The sequence below is a fragment of the Schistocerca gregaria genome, chromosome 6 (assembly GCF_023897955.1).
Source record: "Schistocerca gregaria isolate iqSchGreg1 chromosome 6, iqSchGreg1.2, whole genome shotgun sequence".
In the NCBI taxonomy this organism is placed as follows: domain Eukaryota; kingdom Metazoa; phylum Arthropoda; class Insecta; order Orthoptera; family Acrididae; genus Schistocerca; species Schistocerca gregaria.
This window is the reverse complement of record NC_064925.1, coordinates 498609002-498634745: the sequence shown is the minus strand read 5'-3', so window position 1 is coordinate 498634745 and position 25744 is coordinate 498609002. Positions and strand designations below refer to the sequence as shown.

The window sequence follows — 25744 nt, the reverse complement described above, 5'->3', positions numbered from 1 at the left end:
CGCTTAAGGTAAATGCCGGAATGGTTTCTGCGAACGTGCGAAGTCGACAGGTCTGAAACCCTAATATTGCTTTACCCAGATGTCCTCACGTGACCGAAAGGACAAGGTTAAGTATCATCGAATAGATAAGAATACAGTGTGATAACTGGGATTCCGACGCGGGATATCTGGGTCGGTAGCCTACGAATCACATCTTTGAAGCTGTCATCGGATATAAACTGCCGGGAAAAAATGTAACACCCACAAGGACAAGGTCATGCCATTGACAAGTGAGGTGAGCGGTAGTTCATCATTGTACGAGTACGTGATAAGGAATTCAGACCAAATGAAGCACACATGTAACAGTAAAGTGTGCCCAAACAGTCGCATCAGTGCGAGGTCTGTTGAAAAAATTACGGGACATTCATAATTTCGCGCCAATGGTACGTCGGAGCGAAATGTGTAATTGCCAACAGTTTCATTGCTGTGTGTCTGTTAGTTATTGTTTAGTGCTGTATTGAATAGAACCTTGTGTCGCACAGTTTGTGGATTTCGAGATGACAAAGGTGGAGGAGCAATGCGTCTGCTCTAAATTTTGCGCGAAACTCAAGAAAATCTTTAGAGACACACCAAATGCTGCAGGAAGCCTACGGTGATGAGTACTTACGCCGTACACGGTGTTACGGATGGTTCACACGATTTAAAAATGCCCGCGCGGTGAGGCCGTGTGTTTTGAGGCTCCATGTCACGGACTGCGCGGCCCCTGCTGCCGGAGGTTCGAGTCCTCCCTCGGGCATGGGAGTGTGAGTTGTTCTCAGCATAAGTTAGCTTAACTAGTTTAAGTAGTGTGTAAGTCTAGCGACCGATGACCTCAGCAGTTTGGTCGCTTAGAAATTCACACACGTTTTGGTTTAAAAATGGCCAGAAGTATGTTGAAGATGACCCTCGTTCAGGATGTACTTCGATGTCTACCGACGACGCTCCTGTCAGGAAATTCAACGAAATTGTGCGTGCCAATCGAAGACTGATTGTCCGAGAGATAGCAGAGGAGGCTAAGGTTTAGTCTCCACAATGGGTCGGAAAAGATTCTCCAAGAGCATAAAAAGCTCGTCAGGTCAGGTCAGGTCAAGTCAGGTCAGGTCAAATGTCAAAGCCATGCTGATAGTTTTCTTTGACTTCGAAGGATTTGTTCATCTCTGAATTCTTGCTATAGGGACTAACTGCTAATGAATGGTATGCCCGGGACGTGTTGCGACGTCTGCGAGAAAATGTGAGAAGGAAACGGCCTGAAATGTGGCGTGGCAGTTCATGGCTCTTATACGAGTATCACGATAACGCATCCACGCATTCATCCCTACTGATTCGGGAGGACGACGGTTCAAAGCCGCAGCCAGCCACCCTGATTTAGGCTTTCCGTGATTTCCCCAAATCGCTTCAGGCAAATGCCGGTATGGTTTGCCGGTATGGTTCCTCTGAATGAGTACAGCCGGCTTTCTTCCCCATCCTTCCCTAATCCGATGAGATCAATGACCTCGATAATTGGTCACCTCCCCCAAATCAACCAACCAACCAACCTTCATTTCTGTTGGTGTGGCTATTGCACAAAAACGTAATCACTGTGCTGCCTCATCCTCTGTACTCTCCGGACCTGGCCCCTACAGACTTTTCTTTAGTTCCAAAGTTGAACACCCCGTTGAATGGACGATGATTGTAACGTCAGACGAGATAAGAGAAAATTCGTAGATGACGCTTTGCGCGATTCAGCAAGAGGCGAATCGACAGTGCTTCCGGAAGTGGAAACGGCGTTGGGAGCGGTGTATCACTTGTGAAGAAAAGTATTTGGAAAGAGACAATAAGTGAAAGGTAAGCGTATAAAATTTTTGTGGACAGAGTTCCACAATTTTTTGAACAGACCAAGTACACAGTGTACCACTCTCTGGCGGCAACGCAGGCGTATATTCTCGCATGAAAACAACCATAATGTCGAATGACATCATGCAATAATCTGTCTCAAGCATATTGCACCCTTTGTTGAAATTCAGCAATGGTTTGTGCAGGCTGGGGAGGACGAGTTAGTTCTCACTCCACCGTGTCCCATCTGCGTTCTTTGGCAAGAGATCTGGCGCTCTTTCCAGACAGGGACGTGCACTATCCTGCTGAAAGAGTATATCATATTCCTGTCGAAGAAATGACGGTAGCCCACAATGTAGTGGACACTTGTTACTCTGTGCTGGAGGAACACCAAATGTGAGGGCTAGTCGTAACTTACAGTTCCCCACAGGACGAGGCCTGGGATGGCATCTTTGTATCGTGAGGGCATGCACTCAGGAATAGGCTGCTCACCAGGCTGATATGCACTCGCACTTCCATTACTCGCTTACAGACACAACCTATACCCATCACTGAAGACAACAGAGTACCATGCCATCCTCCAGTCGACTCCTTCATGACAGCAAAGTAGACATGCTTGGTGGTGTCGTGGTGTGGGTGTCTGCCTGGCCAGGGACATACGTGATCGTAATCTTGCTGCAAGCAGACGGTTCTCAATGGTCCTCGGTAGCACATCACATGCCCAAATTTCTTTCGTAGGTGATGTTCGGTCGGCCTCCGCTGCTCGAACAATGCGTCGATCTTGACGTGCGTCTGTACAAAGCGGAGGTCCAGAATCTGGTCGACAGGTGTGGGAATGTTCCACAGAGCACTGTTGGAAGCAGCAACACACCACCAGTACACTGTGTCCAACATATGTAGCATCCCGGCTGCAATTGTTAAATACAAGTTTGTACGGTATTTTTGGTGGGGTATGGTTGTATCCTACAATGAAAGTAGCAATCATTGTTCACTGTCTGTTGGGGAAAAACAGAGGGCGCACACCTGAGTATCATCTGATTATCAATGACCACAACAAATCAATCAGTAACACATATTACAATGATCAGTCAGAACGTTGTCACCACCTACCTAATAGCCAGTATGTCAAACTTTCCTAAGATAACAGCAGCGACATGTCATGGCATGGAGGCTGTGAGGCCTTGGTAGATCGCTGGAGGGAATTGGCACCACATGTGCACACACAAGTCACCTAATGCCCATAAATTTCAGGGAGGGAGGCGATGGGCTCTAACGCCAAGTTCAATCACATTCCAGATGTGTTCGATCTGGTCTAGATGTGGCGAGTTGGAGGGCTAGCACATCAATAGGAATCTGCCATTGTGTTCCTCGAACCACTGCATCACACTGCTGGCCTTGTGACATGTCCTATTATATCGTTGAAAAATGCTTCTGCCGTCGGGAAACATGATCTGACGGGGTGAACGTGTTTTGCAACCACTGTAAAGTACTTCCATGGATGCCCACGTGGATATCCCCCAGAACATAATAGAGCCACCACCAGGTTGTCTCCATCGCACAGGTATCAAGGAGCTGTTCTCCTGGAAAACGACATATTCGCGCCCTCCCATCAGTATGATGAAGAAGGTATCGGGACTCGTCAGACCATGCAACGCTCTACCACTGTGCCAACGTCCAGTGTCGATGGTCACTTGCCTATTTGAGTCGTAGTTGCCTAAGTCTTGGTGTTAACATTGGCACATGCATGGGTCATCAGCTGTGGAGGCCCACCGTTAGGAGCGTTCAGGGCACTCTGTCTTCAGATACACTTGTACTCTGCCCACCTTTAAAGTCTGATGTTAGTTCCATCACAGTTCGCTGCCTGTCCTGTTTTATCTGTCTGTCCAGCCTACGATGTCCAACATCTGTAATGAGTGGGAGTTGGATGCAGTTTCACCTTTCTTTCGTTACATGTTGAAGACACTTACCACAGTACTCATCGAACACCCAACAAGTCGTGTTATTTCCGAAATGCTCGTGCCGAGCCTCCAGGCCATTACTATCTGCCCTCGCTCAGACTCAGACAGAGCATGCACCTCGCCATTCTACACACGGACAGCACGCTCAGTGATACTACATGCATCGTGCATGTGTCTGGGTAGCAATCATTCCTCGCCAGGTGACGCTGCTACCGCTTGGACGGGTTTATATCTACAGTAGGTCGGTGGTTATATTGTTCTGGCTGATCAGTGTATATCCTGGTGACACTGAACTTTGCCATTCTTTACAGCGATGTAGTACAACAGAATATAGAAAAGAAAGCTTCCTCTGTCTCGCAAGCACAAAATACCTCGAAAGTGGTCATAGTTTCAGCGTAGGGGATAAGACGAAAAGTTCTATGCGACATAGCACAAATGACGTCTTGACCAGGGTGCGCCGAATTACAAGTGGTGCCTAGCATATGCATTGTACGAAATATTGGAAGTACATTGAGTACCTGAGCCGTAAACGGCCGAAAGTCCAATTTCTGCAGTTTCGACTTACGACTGCGTTATAAGAACCGCACACTACCTGCCTTGTGGATGAAGGGTGGCATTCATGTTCCAGCCTGTAGCCGATTTTGGCATTGTTAAATGGGCTCATGTCGATCTGACTACTATACTGCTAACTGATCACACGGAAGTACACAATCTGGTCAAAACTAAACGGAAACTCGGATGTAATGCGGAATTGCCCTCTAATTGTCACAAGACGTACGATCCACCTATAAAAAAGGAGGCGGGGAGAATTGGGTTGTAAGTAGAAAAGCTGTAACAGCAGATTGGGTCGGTTAAGAGAGCTCAGTGGATTCGAATGTGGATGGCAACTTAAGTAACAAATACATCAGGGACATCACAACTTTTTTTTAGCTGCCAAAGTCGACTGTTAGAGAGGTCGCCGTGACATGAAAAATCAAAGAAACAACTGAGCACAGTGAAAATCACTTGTGAGTTCCAAAGTGCTACAAGCAGTCCATCTAACAAAAGGTCTGTGTGTAGGGATTTAAAAGGAATGGGGAAGAATGCCGAGCAACTCCTCATAAGCAAAGCATTTCTGTAATCAGTGGTAGGGGAAGCTTGAAGTGGTGACGAGAACGACGCCACTGGACAGTGGATGACTGGGAACGAGTCATTTGGAGTGACTAATCACGTTATACTCTGTGACAAGACGATGGAATGGTTTGGATTTGGCGACTTCCTGGAGAACGGTAGCTGCCATTATGTGTAGTGCCATCATTGAAGTCGCCTTGTTACGATTGTTTGTACCAGCATGACAATATATTTAGTCATAGAGTACCATCCACGAGAAAATGATCTGTGGTCCACAAAATTCTTGAAATGGACTAGCCTGTCCAAAGTCGCGACCTCAAAGCCAATGGAAAATCTTTGGGATGAGTTGGAACGTCGCCTTCACTCCAGACTCCGGCGTCCAGTACTAGTATCTTCTTTAGTTTCGGCTCTTGAGGAAGAATAGGCTGCCACAGACATTAATTGAAAGTTTCCACAGCAGAATTCAACCCATCATAAAGGCGAAGGGTGGGGTCACTCATATTAATGTTCGCTAAGACGTATCATATAGTGCAGCTGATACTACTGACAGGCCCTCATGGTCGCCGCCTTAGGTCACTGACCATCGCCATTCCCATCTGATGGTTAGAGCAGTTCACCTGCCTAAACGAAGCGGTCACTAGCGCCCATCCAATGGGGTAGCGCCCCTCTGAAGAACTGCGCCCTTGAACGTTTTGCTGTATGTGGATAGGCTACTGCTAGTCATGTCTTGTACAGAGTAAATGTTTTGTTGTAGCCAAGGTCTTGGTTATTTTCTGGACTCATCCACCAAACCTGGGACCCTAGTCAGCCGACTTTAACTATGACGTCACCTCACCCAATGCCGACTTCGCAAGCGAGCCCCAAGATGTGCTGGTGTGCGAAGTCCAGACGTCTCACTGGGCCAGAATAGGCTAGCCATCCTAACAGACCACGACTGTACTGTACTGCATTAGTTGCAGATCATTGTAAAGACAGACACTTTCTCCGTTTCCAAAATGGTTCAAATGGCTCTGAGCACTATGGGACTTAACATCTATGGTCATCAGTCCCCTAGAACTTAGAACTACTTAAACCTAACTAACCTAAGGACAGCACACAACACCCAGCCATCACGAGGCAGAGAAAATCCCTGACCCCGCCGGGAATCGAACCCGGGAACCCGGGCGTGGGAAGCGAGAACGCTACCGCACGACCACGAGATGCGGGCTCTCCGTTTCCAAGAAAGTTTCCACATGCACAATGCATTAACACAAAATAAACAGTTGCTCAGTGACGAAATAAATATTGCAAACCAGACGCTATACAAAGTAACTGAAAAAAATCACATGAAAAAGAAAAGAACTTTTTCCATTATTCACCCTGTGTCGTGTCCCCCCCCCCCCCCAAATTTCATTTCACTTCTTGTTCTTCACCTTTACATCCAACTGACTCTCTCCATCACACTATTATGCACTTATGCCCACTACTCATCTTTGCTTCTCCCTCCCGCACTTACTCACCACACAACTCAACACACACACACACACACACACACAAAATAGATCACTGTTATTCCTTCATTAGTCTTACACACTATATAAATACACAGCAACATAATTAAATAGAGTATATAACACACATACAGGCTGACAATTATTGAACTATATGAAATAAAATCTTCATAACTTCCGAGCAGTTTTCGTTGGGACGTTTAAACTGCACGGTTGGCTGCGGGGAATCGTGGTAATTAGCATGCGCAGGGGTCTTGTCTTTATTGGCCATTCCATTTAGATGGGTTCATCATTAAGCAAAACTGGTGCATTTGGGGCACTGAGAATCCGCATTTCGCGACCGAGAAGTCTCTTCACCTTCAACGAGTGACTGTGTGGTGTCACGGAATAATCTGTGCGATATTCTTTGACGATCCGTATCGTACAGTACGTGAAGGTTTTGGAAGATGGTTTAATCCCCATTGTCCAAAGTGACCCTGACTTCGACAAGATGTGGTTCATGCAAGACGGAGCACGACTCCATCGTAGCAGGAGAGTGTTTGATGTCCCGGAGGAGCACTTTGGGGACCGCATTCTGGCTCTGGGGTACCCAGAGGCCCCTGGTATGGACCTCGATAGCTCGCTTATTCTCCCGATCTGGACACATGCGATTCCTTTTTGCGGGCTGTGTTAATGCCAAGGCGTACAGCAATAACCCCAAAACCATTGCTGAGCTGAAAACAGCCATTCAGCAGGCCATCGACAGCATCGATGTTCCGACACTTGGCCACCTCGTCGCCACCTAAATCAGAATATCTGTTGTGAGGTTGAATAAAGTGTATCCATGCCGTAGTTTGTAACTAATTTAAGTTTTTTTCGTGTAATTCAATAATTGTCACCCTGTATAATTGAGTACAAAAACGTACATATCAAAGACAAACTTCTGGCAATGTTGGCAACACTAAAAAACACAATACACGCTTACAAATAAACAGTAAACAATGGTGTTCGAAAACGTTTGCTATGAAAAATGTAAAATAAGTCAGTTCTGCAAAATAGCGAACAATTAGACTGCAAGTGTCGGTGTTCTATGAAGCAAGAGACGAAAGACATGCTAGCATACGGCATTTTCTTATGTAGGCGAGAAACCAAGCAGAAATTACCGTAAGTAAAAACCTACAAATTGTTTTTCCATCTCAAAAACAAATCAGATTGTAAATGTCTTTAGTTACAGACCACTGATGATGATTTACCTCAAAAAAGCGAAACGCGTCTCGTGAAAGAAAGAAAAAAGAAAAAGCTTTTTCTCGTAGTGGTAACGATGGAACGAATATACCCTCAGGAGTTCTCTCTGAGGTTATTCTGTTATCATTTCCTCGATTATGTCTCCCGATTGCAGTGCATACAAACAAGAGATCACAATATTATCGCCCAGGAAACCACTTAATCCAAACATGTAATCCGCTGACAGGTAAGACCAGTTGCTTCCGTGTTCCCTTGTTTGCATCGGTACGTGGATAAAAATATCAGACTGACATAGTTATTTACAGAACACCTTTTATAGCAACAAACAATCAGAAAATAAGCTTGGTCACGTCGTCTGTTATGTCCGCCGTTATTACATAACTCTGCCGTCTCAGTTAATGGTTATCACAGATAGGTGTGCACACTGACATAGGTGTCGCAGTCTTAAGACAAGTATTAAGGAGGACGCCGGTTGAAATGCCCAGCCAGCAACCCAGATGTAATTTTCCAAGATTTGCTAAATCACAGAAGGCGAATGCCAGGGGAGCTTCTTCTGAAAGTGCACGGCCGATTTTCTTCTCCCATGCTCACCCGATTCGAGTTGGTGCTCCCTCTTCAATGATCTCGTCATTGACGGGACGTTATCCCTCATCTTCATTCGTTCCTCGCTTCAGTTGCGTGTGTGTAGTTGAGTCAGTATAAAAAAAGTGCGTGAATGCCAGACGAGTACAAAGGTGTGGGGTTCGATCCCCGACTAGTACTAGGATTTTTATTTCTCATTTTCCACGCCGTTCGCCTCTGGCAATGTTCGTTAACCTGAAACATGCTGGGCTGCACGCAGTTCGCAGTCAACGTCAGACTATAGAGCCCTTATAACTGGCTAGGCAATACACCTCCAACGTAAGGCAAACCATCTCAAAAAGTACCATGCCTAGTAAAGCACTATACTATTCTAGCAAACCTTAAAATTTACAGCGGATTACATTTTTTTTAACGTTCATGCTGGAATTTTCTTTTGTCGTGTCCTTTGTTCGTCTGAGCAGCGTGTTACTTTACACAACACAATGTCTGAAGCTAACAGCAGTGCTTAGGTCAGCAATAGGGTCGTTACGGTTACGCACGACAGGTTAACTGGGAACATATACGAAAAAAAAGTGACGTATCACGAAGGAATTATTCAAATACGATAAAATCGAAAGATTCCTTTTAGCACTCCTGTGGATGCCCTCACAGTTTTCATTATTTACGTTCAAATGCCAATTTTAGCACCATAAACCTATCTTTTTTGGTTCAAATGGCTCTGAGCACTATGGGACTTTACATCTGAGGTCATCAGTCCCCTATAACTTAGAACGACTTAAACCTAACGACATTACACACATACATTCCCGAGGCAGGGTTCGAACCTGCGACCGTAGCGGTCGCGCGGTTCCAGACTGAAGCGCCTAGAACTGCTCGGCCACCGCGGCCGGTCCTATCTTTTCTAAATCGTTTTGCAATTTGTTTTGATCTTCTAAAAACTTTACTAGACGATAAACGAGAGAATCATCTGCGAACAACCTGAGATGGCTGTTCAGATTGTCTCCTAAATTGTTTATATAGATAAGGAATAGCAGAGGGCCCACAACACTAACTTAGGGAATGCCAGAAATCACTTCTGTTTTGATCGATGACTGTCCGTCAATAACCATGCACAAAATATTGTCTCATTTTGTAGTGACGCTTCAAGGTTAACAATTTACGATCTATACAAAGAAACCTCACCAGCAAGGAATTAAATTTTAGAAAATTTGCCGTCAAATGAAGCGAAATTTGATAAATGAGTTCCGACTTTTTATGTAAGTAACTGAGAAGGAAAACATGCGATTATCTCGGTTCGATTACTGGTGACAGCACCAGTTTAAACTGAACAATATAATATAATGAAATGATAATATAATAGGATAGGGAATGAATGATAATAAAATGTTGGAATGTGTGGCTTTTTTTTAAAATGGATGAATTAAAGAGATTAATTCTTTGGCATGAAGGACAAGCACAATAAGCTAGGAATTGCCTGTAACGGGAATGGAATCATTTTAGTTTATATTTATATAAATAAATCGTCTTGATAGTATTTTATGCGTAGCAATTATTAATATTATGTCCGATCGCCGTCTCCTTGACTGTGGCCGTGTTGTTATATTCGGATCTTCGTAAATTTTCCGAAGTACACAGGTGGGCTTCCGTTCTTCTTATTGCATTACTACTTGAAATAATAATAACTCTCACAAATATTCTGTTAATAAAACACTACTATATTTCTGTTCGATGCACATAGAAAATACACACAATGGCGGTCTGCAATTACTCGCTAAAAATGGCGGTTCTCACTCGTTCACTCACTGAGCGAAATATTCCTTCCAACAACTCGTACAAGAACAAAAACTGCTCTGTCTTTTAACATCTGAAAGTCAAAAATACCTGACGGTAGGCACAGGCTCTACGCTGGGCTACTACCACCTCATCTTTTCTCTTTGCTTTTAAAGAGGATGAAAACATAAAAGTAAGAAATGCAAAAGGTATATCACAACAATCATCACTGAAATGGCGTGAAATGAAAATACACTCTAAGACAAAAAAAGCACACCAAGAAGGAATTATCCAAATGGGACGGAAATCGTTAGACGTAAAGTAAATGTGCAGATAAACAAAAGATTGCAATTTCAGAAAAATTGGACGATTTACTCAAAACTAAGAGCTTCACAAATTTAGCAAGTCAGTAACGCGTTGGTCCATCTTCGGCCGTTATGCAAGCAGTTATTCGGCTTGGCACTGATTGATAGGGCTGCTGGATGCCCTCCTGAAGGATATCGCGCCAAATTCTGTCATATTAGATCGTCAAAATCCCCAGTTGGTTGGAGGGCCCTGCCTCTAGGGCTACGAACTTTCTCAGCTGGGGAGAGATCCGCTGACCTTAGGGTTTGGCAAGCACGAAGACGAGCAGTAGGAACCTTCACCACGTGGGGGCTGGCATTGTCTTGCTGAAATGTTAGTCCAGAACGGCTTGCAATGCACGGAAACAAAACGGGGGGTGGAATGTCGTCGACGTGCAGCTGTGCCGTGAGGTTACCGCGCATGACAACCAAAGTAGTCCTGCTATGAAAAGAAATGGCACCCCAGACCACCAGTCGTGGGAGCCGGGCGAATGGCGGGCGACTTCAGATTGGTATCCCACCACTGTCTAGGGCGTCTCCAGACACGTCTTCACTGGTCATCAGGGCTCAGTTTGAAGTGGGGCTCATCACTGAAGACTGTTCTACTCCAGTCAATTGGATTTCAGGCCGGACATATGTCTGGAGGAGTCTCAGAGAGCTGTGGAATACCAATTTGACTGGACCGCCATATAGCCAGACAACCAAGAGTGATAGTCTGGTTGCCATTGATTCTCAAAGCAGGACCCCTTTGACTGTCATCCACGTAAAATTTGGAGTACTATCTTTCTTAAAATTAGTCAAATTAAATATAAGTCCAACCGCGACGGAGAACATGAAGACCAGCCATTTTACATTCCAATCTCAGTTTTTAACATTTTAGATGTGCATCACGGTTTTACCGTCGTTTACACTGATAGCTCCAAACAAGAGAATTTCCTTGGCTGTTCTGTAGTGTTCCCTGAACATGTTACCCGGATTAGCCTTCCTGATGAATATACCGTTTTCGCAGCGGAGCTCCACGCATTCCTGAAGGCACTGGAGCAGATGAATCGTGTTCGGGGCAATCGATTTCTCCTCTGCCCCGATTCCCTTAGTGCCTTACAATCATTGCAGAACCTGTACCCAACTGAGGAGATGGTCCAGCTGATATATGACCAACTGTACTTGCTCCAATGGCGGGGTAAGGAGGTGTCCTTCTGCTGGGTGCCTGGTCATGTAGGAATATGGGGCAATGAACAAGCCGATCGGGCTGCCAAGGAGGCCTGCAGAGAGCAGGATGTGGTCCAGTGTCCTATTCCCTTGCAGTCTGTCATTTCTGCACTCCACAAGAGGTGCATGGAGTTGTGGGAGGAAGAATGGCTGGCGGTGACGGCCAATAAATTGCGGTAGGTGAAGTCAACAACTCGGCCATGGCGTTACTCCTGCCGTTTGCTCAGGCGGGAGGATGTGACCCTCACGCGTCTTCGGATTGGGCACTGTCCTCTCACAATAGCTTTCTATTACTGCGGGAGGATCCCCCGTTTTGTGATGCTTGTGGTGTGCACATCTCTGTCCGCCACATTTTAACAGACTGCATTTTATACCGTGATGCATGGGCGGAAGCACAAGTTGATGGGAATCTGCCCTGTGTTTTAGCTAATGATGATGCGTGTGTGTCTAGGGTTTTAAAGTTTTGTGATGTGTCTGGGCTCTGGCCTTAACTTTTAGACTGGAGGTTTTAGTGTATTGCAAAGTGGCTGGCTCCTCCCTTTTTTCCTTGAGGTCAGCCAGCCACTTCCATCTGCTATATTGTTTTAGCTCCCTCTACCACTTTCTTCTTGTGTTGTCCATGTTTTACTGCTGACGGCATGCTTCGTCCCACGTTTTGGTGTGGGTAGGCACGTATTTTTCCAACCTTGTTACCTGTGTCTTACGTTCTGTTTTATCTTACGGTTCTGCGTATTTTCTTTACACCCGTCGCAATGTGTTACTGAGCGGGCGCTGAAGACCTTGCCGTCGTGCGCCCATACAACCCAATCCATCGATCCCTCATGTCATCCACGTCACCCTTACAGCACAGCGGTAAGTCGTATTCTACGTCCCGTTTTGTTGCTGTTCATGGCAAGCCATGCTGGGCTTACATTTCAGCAAGATAATGCCCGCCCATACACGGCGAAGGTTCCTGGTGCTTGGCCAGTAAAATCGCTGGATCTCTCCCCAATTGAGAACGCTAGGAGTACTATGGGCTGGGCCATCCAGTTTTGTTTCTCCATCACATATTTTTTTAAATTTCGTTCATCATATTAGGTGTTTTGGGAAAGTCTGAAACTATGTCATTCATAATTTAAATAATGAAAACTGCACCATTTACTTATTTTTTGCTGCTTAGCACAACACGTTCCTAGAATTTATTCTCATTTTCAAGTGCATTTCTGCTAAGCAGCAAAATATAAGTAACTGGTGTAGGTTCCATTATTTAAATCAGCTTTTTTTAAGATGCATAACTACTTTCAGTATATAAATGCAGTGAAGGGATAAGGCGTTTAGAACTTTTTTTAAAAAAATTGAATGGTTTTCTGCTTCTTGCATGTTTCATTATTCTTATAACTATAATTTATTTCCTGAAAACTGTCTTCGTATGGTGTGCATTTACCTAGAAAATGATACTATACTTCAGTAATGAACGTACATGAGCAAAGTATACGACGCTAAGTGGTTCAGCACCAGTGTTGTTTCAGAGAACTCTTAGTACATAAGTTGTAACGCCGGAAATGCATATCCTCCTATTTCCATCAACTGTACTATAAATTTTTTTCCTTATTTTGTTACCTGAAGATACGACGTTTCTGTGTCTTTATATATTGTAATTGTTTATTTTTACGCTGGGTCTTGCCTAGGCAGAACTATGCTATCGAACGACTACATCGATAGGTCGTTTGGAGAACCAAAGTGTTTAGGATCTTTGGTAGTGAACTCAGCGCGGGCAGAGCAGAGAGAGTCTGGCTGGGGTAGGGCGGTGGAGCAGGTGTGTTGTGTGGCGCTCCCGCGAGTTGCCGCGCTTTCGGGGTTTGGCAGCATGTAATTGCGCTCGACTTGCTGTGATAGTTTCTGACACGGTGTCGCGGACGTGAAGCATTAGTTGGCGCATATCAAGAGCCCGTTTCGCCTGGTGACCGTTTCGAGAAGGAGGCGCGCCAACATCCAGCTTCTGCAACAGTGACGGCCGACAATGAGTGGCTGTCGCCACCTCCTCGATCGACGGCTTCAAACCTTCAACCAACCAACAAGGAAGACTGGGAGCACGTAAAGTTTTAGAACTGTATGGCAGACCTCAGTTTTTGAAACTGTTCAAATCACAAAATTACAGCAACGTAGCATGAACCTTTGTTGCTCATTGTCCCAATTGCATTACCAAGCAGGGTCCCTTCCTTTTCCGGAATGAACCCGAGTGTCGTTGAAATTCAAACGCCAGCATTAAAGTAATATCATTCCATTTCACTGTGTTGATTACAAAGTTCAGTTTAATATTTTGATTACATAAGGACAAATTAAGAGTGCGAGTTTTGTTACCATATTTTAGCTTGCCTGTGACTGGTAACAACCGAAATAAAATGATCAAACGTACCTACGTCTTGTATTTTAATTTAAAAAACCTACCTGTTACCAATTGTTCGTCTAAAATTGTGAGCCATATGTTTCGTGACTATTACAGCGCCATGTATCACAAAGCGAAAAAAGTGGTCCAACTAAAACATTCATATTTCTTTACGTACTACACGAATATGTAATAAAAAATGGGGGTTCGTATTTAAAAAAAAACGCAGTTGATATCTCTTTGACCTACGGCAGCGCCATCTAGCGGGCCAAGCATAGCGCCATTTGGTTTCCCCCTTGAAGCTAGACAAGTTTCGTTTTTTGCAGTTTTTTCGTTTGACGCTTATTTCGTGAGATATTTGGTCCGGTTACGATCAACGGACCACCGTGTATAAAATGGTGTTGACCCCCTCAGAGTCAGTTGAGGCGTGAGGATGATGTGCTAAATCATCGATTCTGGTTGCTGTATAACAAATAACACCGAGAGGACGGCTGCACGTGTTTCACTTTATCACGTAAGGGAGCAGCTGAAGTCTCACGAACATTCAGTCACTAGGATGGACATACAAAAACCAACTGAGGTCAGGTTCCAGAGGGTACTAATGCTTGAGCACACTTACAGCCATGGGGTGTGTAAAAACCGGGGCTTCGCTTTGGTCGCTAAGCAGTAGTGTATTCTTGTAAAATAAAGAACAACAGCCTTCTGTCACAACCGTGATTTTATTTTAATACACGATGCATCTGAATTTTGATCCCTGGGGGCTTATTTTGAGGTTCTTTGACAGTCTACATCAGTTACTTTTCCACATTTAGATTAATTCTGGTCCTTTTAAGATCACAGCGGTCATTTATAAAGTGGGTACATTGTGAATATAAGTTTACAAAACTAATTCAAACCGAAAAATAACTTTCCAGTGGTGGATACATGGTTTTTGAAGCATTCTATGAGTAAACATGTTTATGTACATACATACACTTTTTATTCTACAGTACATTTTGTAAACACAAGTTGAAAGAAGTCAAAGAACTTCAAATGTAAAGATACAGCATTTCTATAAACACAAGTGTTATGTTATTGAAATAATAACACCTGTGTATTTGTAGAGTTGTAATATCTGTACATTTGAAGTTCTTGTGTTTACAAGATGTACTGTAGAACGGAAAGTACACAAACATGCTTATTTCATACTGTACTTAAAAAATCATGTATTTACCACAGGAACCAGTAAATTATTTTTCGATTTTTATTAGTTTTTGTGAACTTATATTTCACAATGAAACTTCCTGGCAGATTAAAACTGTGTGCCGGACCGAGACTCGGACTCGGGACCTTTGCCTTTCGCGAGCAAGTGCTCTACCATCTGAGCTACCCAAGCACGACTTACGCCCCCTCTGCACAGCTTTACTGCTGCCAGTACCTCGTCTCCTACCTTCCAAAGCTGGGAAGACGGGGCGTGAGACATGATTGGGTAGCTCAGATGGTGCCGACACGGTAGCTCAACGTGTTCGGTCAGAGGGTTAACTGCCCTCTGTAATAAAAAAAACTGAGTTAATGGATCAACGACGAACTGAAACGGGTGTCTTGCGACGTCCGTCCCGAACAGATACAACGAACAAAATGAGATAAAAAAAAAATGGTAGAGCACTTGCCCGCGAAAGGCAAAGGCCCCGAGTTCGAATCTCCGTCCGGCACACAGATTTCATCTGGCAGGAAGTTTCATATCAGTGCACACTCATCTTCAGAGTGAAAATCTCATTAACCTAAATGTGGGAAAATAAGCGATGTACACTGTCAAAGAAATAAAATCACGACTATGACTGTATTATGGAAGAAGTACAGACACGGAAGATACGTGACGGAAGTGGGTAAAATTACACGAGCATAATCTCCCCTGTGCTGCCAGCTCTTGCTGAACTGTGAACCTGTCTGATAGCTTGTAAACCATACCACTACCGATAGTAGTGTGACGTAGTAAAACGCAGACTGTGTACAGAATTGCTTGGTCCCGAGGTGCACAAATGGCGCGCTAGGTGAGGGGACAAAGGTACCGGTGTGGGTTCCCTTTCGGACGCGACAGCGCAGTAGGGGAGGTGTAGTTCTGCAGCTACAGCTGTAGCCTTTACGCAAACGCCTATCCAGCAGAACGTCTACAACGACGTATACATCCACGTGACTGCTCTGCAATTTATAATTAAGTGCTTGATGGATAGTTTATGGAACCACCTTCAGGCTGTTTCTCTATCGTTCCACTCTCAGAACAAATCGCGGGGAAAACAATCATTTAAATCTTTCTGTGAGAGCTTTGACTTCTCTTATTTTATTGCAATGGTAATTTCTTCCTATGTAGATGGGTGCCAAAAGAATATTTCCACATTCGGAGGAGAAAGTTGGTGATTGATAATTAGTGAAAAGATACTGCCTCAATCAAAAACGCCTTTGTTTTATTGATTGCCACCCCGAATCGCTTATCGCATCTGTGACCAATTTAGCGGTAGTACAGAACGAGCTGCTCTTGTTTGAGATTTTTCGATGTCCTCCTCCAATCCTGTCTGATGCAGATCCCATACCGCGCATTCGTACTTAAGAAGAGGACGAACAAGCATAGGTAGGCAATTTATCTGGTAGAACTACTGCATCTTATAAGTGTTCTGTTAATCAAAAGCAGTCTTTAGTTAGCTTCGCCCACAACATAAGCTATGTGCTCGTTTCAGTTTAAGTTCTTCATAATTGTAACCGTAAGTATTTAGTTGAAGTAACAACTTTTAGATTAGTATGATTTGTCACGTAACCATTATTTAGCTGATTCCTTTCAGTCAGTTCCCACCTTTCGCACCATACAGATATCTTGCCTAATAAATTTTGCAATTTATTTTGATCTTCTTCTCGCTTTAGGAGACGATAAATGACAGCATCATCGGCAAGCAGTCTGCGCGGGGTTGCCGTTTATGTAGATCAGGAACAATAGAGGGCGTATAAGACGTCCTTGAGGAACGTCAGGTATCACTTCTGTTTTACTCGATCACTTTCCGGCAGTTAACTGTGACCCTTTTTACAGGAAATTTCAAATCTAGTCTTTGAGACGATACTCCACAGGCATGCAATTTGATTAGAAATCGCTTGTGAGGAACGGTGTCATAAACCTTCTGGAAATATAGAATAAATTTGTCATCCCGTTACTATACCAGTCACTACTTCGTGTGAATAAAGAACTAGTTGTGTTTCACAAGAACTATATTTTCTGAATGCGTGCTCACTATTTGGGAATAGATCGGTTTCTTTGATGTACAGTCAGTGCACAAGAAAGTGCACGTCATAATTTTAAAGGTAACATCCGCAGCGACATCTTTGGTAGTGGTCTCCAATGCGCTTTAGCACAGTGTATTGATAAACAATATGAGAGTTGAATGTTTTGTTGTGTCGGTTGCAGTTTTGGCTATTTACACTTACTTAAGGCCAGTTTAAACGCTGAAAAATTGAGCTATATGTATCGAGAATGCCTTCTGAGGTCCGTTAGGAGGCTATTTGGTTCGAACGAGTCAAACTAGGTATTTCAAGAGGATAACACCGCAGCCGTCTCTGTACAGCGTGGAAACAAGACAAGGGGCGTCCACGATGGATTGGCCTGCAATGTCTTCGGATCCAAATCCGATCGAAAATGTTTGGCCGTGTATGAAAACGAACCTAAAAGGAAAGCGAACGTATACTTAGAAGAAGCTGTCACATAAAATCAGGACGATTTGGAGATCGTTACCGAGAGAATATGCAGAAAATCTCGTGAAAAGCATGCCAAAAAGGTGCCAAGCTATAACCGATAATGTCGACGATTGGATTCACTATCAGGTAGTTCTGCAATTTGTGAGTACATGTACTCTCATGCAAACTTATACTTACAGCAGTGTTATTTCATACAGACAAAGGAAACTTTGGACTGTGTAAAAATTGGGACTTTGTAAGGGCCCTGATGACCGAGTAGTTGAGCGCCCCACAAGTCAAATATCATCATCATCATCATCATCATCATATAGATAACGGTGTTCACTTTCTTGTGAAACTGATTGTAATTTATAATGTTCGAACACAGGATGTATTCCAAAAATCCTACTCTATATCGACATTAGTGATGTGGGTCTGTAATTCAGCGGATTACTTCTATTTCTTTTCCTGAGTCTTGGTGTGATCTTTGAAACTTTAGTGCACACACATTACTTGTTCTCGGATTGCAGGCACAGATGTGAAATGGTTATGATGTGCTAGGTGCACAGTGTGGTGATCTTCCCTGCGGGTCAGACATGGCAGACCGGGACCTTGACGTGGAGTGTGCCTGCCATCACCTTCACATACAGTCCTCTGTCAAATCCGTATGCTCAACAAATCTGGATATTGCACGATTCGACCAGCCGTCCGAATGGAGACCCATATTGAGGCCCCTCTCAAACTCGGTATCAGGTGCTGATAACGCTGTCTTACAAGGGTACGAAGCATCTCTGTGACTTTCACAGTGACACACTCAACATATGGCGCGTTTCACGTCCCTAGTACATCCTAACAGGCATAGTACAAACACTACTCACGAAAAATACTAATTCACTCCATGGCCGTCCTACCTTTCGCAAAAAATTGAAATCAATCATTTACATAACCGTCGATGGTGTGTACATTTACGAAGTTTCATTGAAATATGACCATGTCTTATGGGTGCTTCAAACTTTTTGTGGCCGGCCGTTGTGGCGGAGCGGCTCTAGGCACTTCAGTCCGGAACCGCGCTGCTGCTACGGTCGCAGGTTTGAACCTGCCTCGGGCATGAATGTGTGTTTTGTCCTTAGGTTAGTTAAGTTTAAATAGTTCTAAGTCTAGGGGACTGATGACTTCAGATGTTAAGTCCCATAGTGCGCAGAGTCATTTGAACCATTTTGAACATTTTTGTCACGCAGTGTGTTTTGCTAACAAACTATACAAATAGTAACGCTAACTCACTAAGGTTGTTCGATTAAATGTAAGAGGGGACTTTGAGGCCCTAATTGTGCCGAATAAAATAAATGCATAAATAAATATTACAGCTTTTGACATATGGCATTGACTTTTAATTTGTATACGGAAAGTATCTCATCGAGCAGTGGAGAGAGAGTCATGTTGAGAGTGATTGGGAAAGACTAGAAAACAAGAAAAGGGATCAGGGAACTCTGTGGATGGAACTCATAACCATGAGTATAAGCATATCACATGGAGGTGGGCGGGATATAAAGGTAGACGAGTGGATAGTAGGTGGGCCAAGGACAAGATACGGGAAGAACGAGACGATGACCTAATGCAAGGACAGTAGATGACCTTAGAAAACATACAGGAGTAATGTAGATGTGGGTAGCAGAATTATGTCACGCATGCAGAAGGCTGATATACAGGAATACCAAGCTGGCATTCGTACAAACCGTTCTACAATACAGCACATTTGCACTCTAAAAGAATTTTCTGAAAAACACTTGGAATACGACCAAGACATCTACAATCTGTTCGTCGATTTCCAACGTGCAGGTGACACCATTCGCGGTAGTAGCCAAACTTCTCATCTCAGAATAGCAACTGCAACCTATGTCCTCAATTAATTGCTACACGTATTCCGATCTCTGTCTTCCTCTACAGTTTTTGCCCTCTACAGCTCCCTTTAGTACCATGAAAGTCATTTTCTGATGTCGTAACACATGTCCTATCACCCTGTCCCTTCTCCTTAGAGAAAGTAATGAGGAAAGTAGGCAGTAGGAGTGGGCTGGATGATAATTTCAGTTGTCTCGCGTATGCAAATGATATAGTGTTACTAAGTGAATAAATCAGTGAGTTGAAATGATTGTCCCACAGAATGGAAGGTTTGAGCTGAAGGTGAATCAAAACAAAAAGGAGTTCATGCAGTTAGGAAGGAAACAAGAGCAGGAAGAATTTCTTGAGGTAGATGGCAAGGTCCAAGTAAGTTCGCCAGTTCAAATATTTCGGGTCTTGATTCACCAGTGACGACACATAGGAATGAAGAACAACAGTGGGAATGAAATGCTCGTGTTCTCTCAGGGAGGCGCTTAGCTCGAAATCAATATTCAGTGAATCCTAAGATGAAAATATATAGCAAAACGATATGCCCAGCAGTCATGTACAGCTCAGAAATCTGGAACGTGACTAAACGAGAAAAGGAAAAATTATTAATAGCTGAAAGAAGAGCAATAAGGAAGGTATGGAGACTCAGAGTAAGGAGAATGGAGGAAGTGGGCGGGCCCTGTAGCCTGTATGCCGGAAGAAAGACAGGTGAAGAAAGGACCTGAGGGATAACTAGGCAACAGGCACCCCACAGGACCAGCAAGGCAGCGCTGCTTGGATGAGCTGGCGAAGAACCCGGTAGCCCCAGTGATCGAGAACGCCCGAGGAAACAGAGCACAAAACAGATAGAACGGGGGCAGTATGCGGATGCAGAGCGTTGTATGCAGAGCGTGCGATCGCTGGATATGTATGTTTGTATGTGTGGATGTATATATGTGTAGAAAAGTCTAGGGGAAACCATTATCCAGCAATGTGTATCGAATGGTTGTCGCTGCTACTGCTGCTGCTGCTGATGGGACGATGATGATGCCGGATGGTTGTGCCGGATGGTTGTGGCCATCTCATAAACACACACAATTCTTCATCCCCTTTTGTTTTCTGTACACTTTCATATTTTACAGTGGGAGTACAGCCCTAACGTCGCTGTGAGACGTAACATTTGCCTCTCCTTTGAAATGATAGAGCACAGCAATCAGTCGTTCTTTCCTTGCAGGTTCTATTCGGCAAATCTAGATTTCGGCTAGTGCCTAGAAATTATCAGAGCAGTATTTCATAGTATTAATGCATGTTCTAGTACGTCAGTTGTACGGGCTTCTGTGACAGTTCGTTTAAAACAAGATTTTCCTCTCCTCTCTCCACGGCCATCCACTTGGACACGGCTTTATTGCTCACTAAAAAAGTAACTGTAGTAGTAGTAGTAGTAGTAGTAGTGCAATACCTACAATTCTGTGCCTGCGTAACGCGTATCTTGCGTAGCGTTCTACTCACCTTCAAAGCTGTCAGTGGACGTGTCGTACACATCGGAAAGTTTTCCGCAACTGTCCAGTGATACCTGAAACAGAATAAAAGTGTTGCACTGCTTGTAGATTTGCTTTTAGAAAAGGGCGTTTAAAAGTATAAATTTATGTTGGAAGAAGGAAGATTAAAGTTTAAAATATCGTAGATGACGACGACATTAGTCTAGATCAGAGGTTACCAATCTGCGGGTAAAAGTTTTCTGACGGGTAAAAGCTAAACGACTGTTTCAGTCATGAAATTAAACTATTTTCTAAAGATCATAACTATTATCACAATCTTTTTTGATATCAATTTGGATGCCCTTTACATGAGATTCCCATTCCCTGATGATCTTTTCTACAACAATATTGAAAAGCATTGGGGATAGTCTCTCCCCTTGTCGGACTTCAGTTTTGATTTCGAAGGGTTCTGGTATTTCGCCCATGAATTTCACTTTGGATGTTGTTCCCGTAAGTGTCTGTTCTGTGATTTTTCGTGTCTTTCTATCGATCCCAAATTCTTCCATGATTTTAAACAGGGTTTCACGGTCCACTGAATCTTATGCTTTCCTGAAGTCGATGAATGTAATTAATGTGTTTCTGCGTTTCCTCATTTGCAATATTGTCTTCAGGCACCAGATCTGTTCCGCACATGATCGTCCTTTTATGAATCCGGCCTGGTATTCACCAATTACCGGATCTGCTTGGGATTCTATCCTGTTTAAAAGTGCTTTGGAAAGGATTTTGTAAGCGACTGGGAGCAAGGAAATTCTTCTGTAATTGTTGAGGCCTCTCTTGTCGCCCTATTCGTGTAACGGGTGAATTAGAGCGTATTTCCAGTCCTCTGGTATTTGCTCCGTCATCCATATGTCTGATATTGCATGATTTAGTCTCTGTATAAGTAATAAGTATAGGATCGTTTAGTTTCCAGAATTCAGTAATGATCCCGTCTTCTCCTGGTGCTTTGTTATTTTTCAACAGTTTGACTATCTCCGTAATTTCGTAGATATCCGGAGCATGTGAGTCAGGGTGTGTGAGAAGAGGAGAGAAGACAAGTTTTTCTTGGGGTGGTTCGCAGTTGAGGAGGGAACTGAAATATTGGGCTAAGATTTTGCAGTTATTTTTCGTGTCAGTTTCCAGAGAGCCATCGGGATTTTTGAAGCACAAGCTAGACGCTTGTTACACCTGTACGCTTTCTTTGAAAGTCTTATAGAAATTTCTTGTATTATTTGCTGTATTTCGCAGAGTCTGTTGTTGTCATATCCCCGTTTTCCTTTTCCAATTATTTTTGAGGTCTGTTTTTGGATTTTAAGAAAGTTTTCCCAGTTTTATGACAGCTAAATTTTTTCAGCGCAGTTATTCTATTGTCGACTGCCTGATCGCAGGTTGCGTTCCACCAGCGATGTTTCCTAGTGCGAGGGGGTTGTCCTAATTTGATGGCTTCCTTAAATTTCTGTTAGTTTCTTCCAGTCTGTTGATTTTCCCTGATCGATTTGCATGCTGATTTGATTCTTTGTTGACTTTCAGATATTTCGGACGTGGTTTGGTAGTTTTGGATGGCCTTATTAGCGTTCTCTTGGGTTGGAATTTTGTTTTTATTTGGAGAAGATGATGATCTGTTTCAAAGACACCTCTGTCTAAGACTGGGTGATCTCCATATGATTAATTTATGTACAGGTTTTTGAAATTGGATACTCATGATTTTAAGTCCGAAGTTCCTGCAGAAGTCTATTAGTTTTTCACCATTCTTGTTGGTACGTTTGTGTTTGGTATGGCGCCTAGTGGTATCTCTGAAATTTTTTCCTTGCCTAACTGTGCGTTAAAATCGCCTAATATTTTCAGATGGCGTCTTGGTATTTTATTTGTTGTTTCTTCTAGTGTTTTCCAGAAATTTTCTACTGTTTCACGGTCGATTTTACTGTGGTGATTTGAGGGCGTGTACATTGGTAAAAGTGTAGACTTTATTAGTTGATTTTACTGAAATCAGGGAGACTTTTTCATTGGGAGACGTGAATTCAATAACTGAGTCGAGTATGGAAGTGTGCGAATCCAGTTCCGAAAAGTGGTAGTTTGTCTCTTACTTTTATGGCGGGTTTGCCCTTGAAGATACTGTAATTCTCTGTGTTAAAGTGTCCTTCACCCATGAATCTTGTCTCTTGCAGTGCAGTGATTTTCAGGTCAAATTTTCCCATTGTTGGTGAGTTGCTTTAATTTGCCTGTCTTAGTGAGAATGTTCACATTAATTGTGCCAATAAAGTATTTACGATTCGTTTTGAGAGTGTAAGAAGTTTTTGAGAAGCTTCGATTCTTCTCCGCATGGTGTCCCTGATCCCTCATAATTCTATGATCAGGTGCCTGGGGCACGAGTGACTCTGTGGTCGTCTTTTCCATCATGCGTTCCAGCTGAATTTTGGTTTTTGTGGTGATCTCTGTTGAGACCACACGGATACGACTCTATTTTTGAGTTTGAGAAGATTTTAGTTCAGTCGCCTCAATTAGAGGAACAGACGCTGACCACTGGTCGCCAGATTCTGAACACACACCATTGGGTTTGTGTTTTTTGTTGGTTTTTGGTCCGCCCTGGGTATTTCATTTCCCCAGTACCATCTATATCTAGGAAGCATTCCCGTATCACCCACCCGGGGAGGCGCCCGATGGAGGTACCAACAACCCCACAAGTTATTATTATTATTATTATTATCATTATTACTACTATTACTATTAGTGGCTGTGGTCAGACACAAAGCATCAACAACCTGAAGTCTTCCAGTTTCTACCAATTCAGAAATAAGAATTGCAGCAATCAAGTGATTTTTGAACTGTAAGTATACAGCACACATTTTAACTTCGTTGATTTTAAACGGCGTTGCACTGTACAGGTCAAGCAAGTGTCGCAATGGAGAGGGATAATACATGGGCCATTTGTTTTGTAACAAGTGTCTACCCTCACTGTGGATATTTTTCATTCTAACAGACACACACACACACACACGCGTGCGCATAAACACAAGCGCACACAAACGAACAAACTAAATATCATACATCTTTCATCGTTCAAAAAACAAAAGTGCTCCGCGAAAAGTCTTTCGTTCTACAGTTTAGTAAGGTGCTAAAGTTGGTGATAATGTGGGGGAGGGCGGGGTACTAGCTAATGGCTACTGCACTCAGAGGTTATGGTCTAAGAAAGATTGAGAACCGATGTTCTAGAAGGATCAGGGTTGGGCAGTGATTCTGCGATAATGTCGAGAAAGGTTGTGGGTGGCTGAGAATAGGGTAGAAATTGTGCTAAATGGTTCAAATGGCTCTGAGCACTATGGAACTTAACATCTGAGGCCAACAGTCCCCTAGAACTTAGAACGACTTAAAACTATCCAACCTAAGGACGTCACACACATCCATGCCCAAGGCAGGATTCGAACGTGCGACCGTAGCGGTCGCGCGGTTCCAGACTGAAGCGCCTAGAACAGCTCGGCCGCACCTGCCGGCAGTTGTGCTAAGATCTCCACAAAGGAATCATTTCGAAATTAGCAAGTGATCTGTGGAAACCAGATAAAACCTAAAATAGCTGCCTGTCAAATAATAAGTGATGGTTGGCAGAGTGTGTGATGTTAATTCGGTGAGTACAAACTCGAGTCAAATTTACAAAGAACTTGGTAGTATGAACCTACTTAGCAGCACAAAGCTGGACACCCTCTGGTATGGATGCATGCACAGATTTGGCTTGGAAGGGTTCCACAGAGCCGTTCTATTCACTCCTGAGGCAAACCGGCCACAACTGTTGTAACTGGTCCTTGACATCCTGAATACTGGCAGTAGGATGGAAATGATGTTCTACTGGTTCCACGCATGTTCTATTGGAGACAGATTTCGGGATCCTGCTGGCTGACATAGTATCTCAACGCCATGTAAACAGTTCATAGAGTCACTTAGTATGTTTGGACAACCAGTGCCCTGTTGAAGAATGGCACCACAGTACTGTAGCATGAGAAATCACACGAGGACGCAGGATGTCTGATGTAGCGTCCTATCGTTACAGTTCCGTCATTCACTACCAGCCATGACATGAATTCATACCCGATAGATCCTCACACTGGCGCCACGAGTCTCCAAATCATGGGAAGACAGGGACCCAGGTTGTTGACAAACTGTCCGTCAGTGGCATCTGGAATGGTGCAGAACAGCGGCTAATCACTGAACACTATGCAGCAGCATTCTGTAGCAGTCGGTACTTCTTGGTCATGGCACCTCTCGAAACGCAGCCGAATTTGTTGTGGTGTTAATGGCACCTTACGCAGTAGACAGTAAGTCACTAGCCCGGCTGTTTCTAGCCTCCGACTAATGGTGCTGGATGATACAGGACGCTGCGGGCAGTCCGATACTTGCTTCCGGGAGGCAGAAGGGTTTACGATGTGCTTAGTGCACAATATGGCGAACCGCCCTTGTGGTGGTCAGACGCGGTCGGCTAGATCCATGGTGACGAATCAGCCTGCCACCACCTTCCCATGCTGTCCAACGTAGGGTAACTGTCACGTTGTAATGCCTCGCAAATACGCATATTGCACTATTCGACCAGGCGGAAAAATGTAACCCCACAGTGATGCTCCTTTCAAACTATCCCAGGTTCCGACAACGCTGTCTCACATGAGTTTCGTGGCATCATTGTGTCCTTCACGGCGACCACACAACCTTATAACGCTGTTCGCGCCCGTCATACAGGGTGTTACAAAAAGGTATGGCCAAACTTTCAGGAAACATTCCTCACACACAAAGAAAGAAAATATGTTATGTG

The 25744-nt window shown here is 43.8% G+C and overlaps 1 protein-coding gene across 2 annotated transcripts in view; it reads right to left on the bottom strand.

Annotated features, from left to right (window-relative positions):
• LOC126278674 (uncharacterized) overlaps positions 1-25744 on the bottom strand; it is a 544140-nt gene that overhangs the window by 185058 nt on the left and 333338 nt on the right. For both annotated transcript variants that reach the window (XM_049978912.1, XM_049978913.1), the window contains one exon: positions 20948-21011. In XM_049978912.1, coding sequence (XP_049834869.1) covers positions 20948-21011 — 64 coding nt within the window. The remainder of the gene's footprint in view (positions 1-20947; positions 21012-25744) is intronic.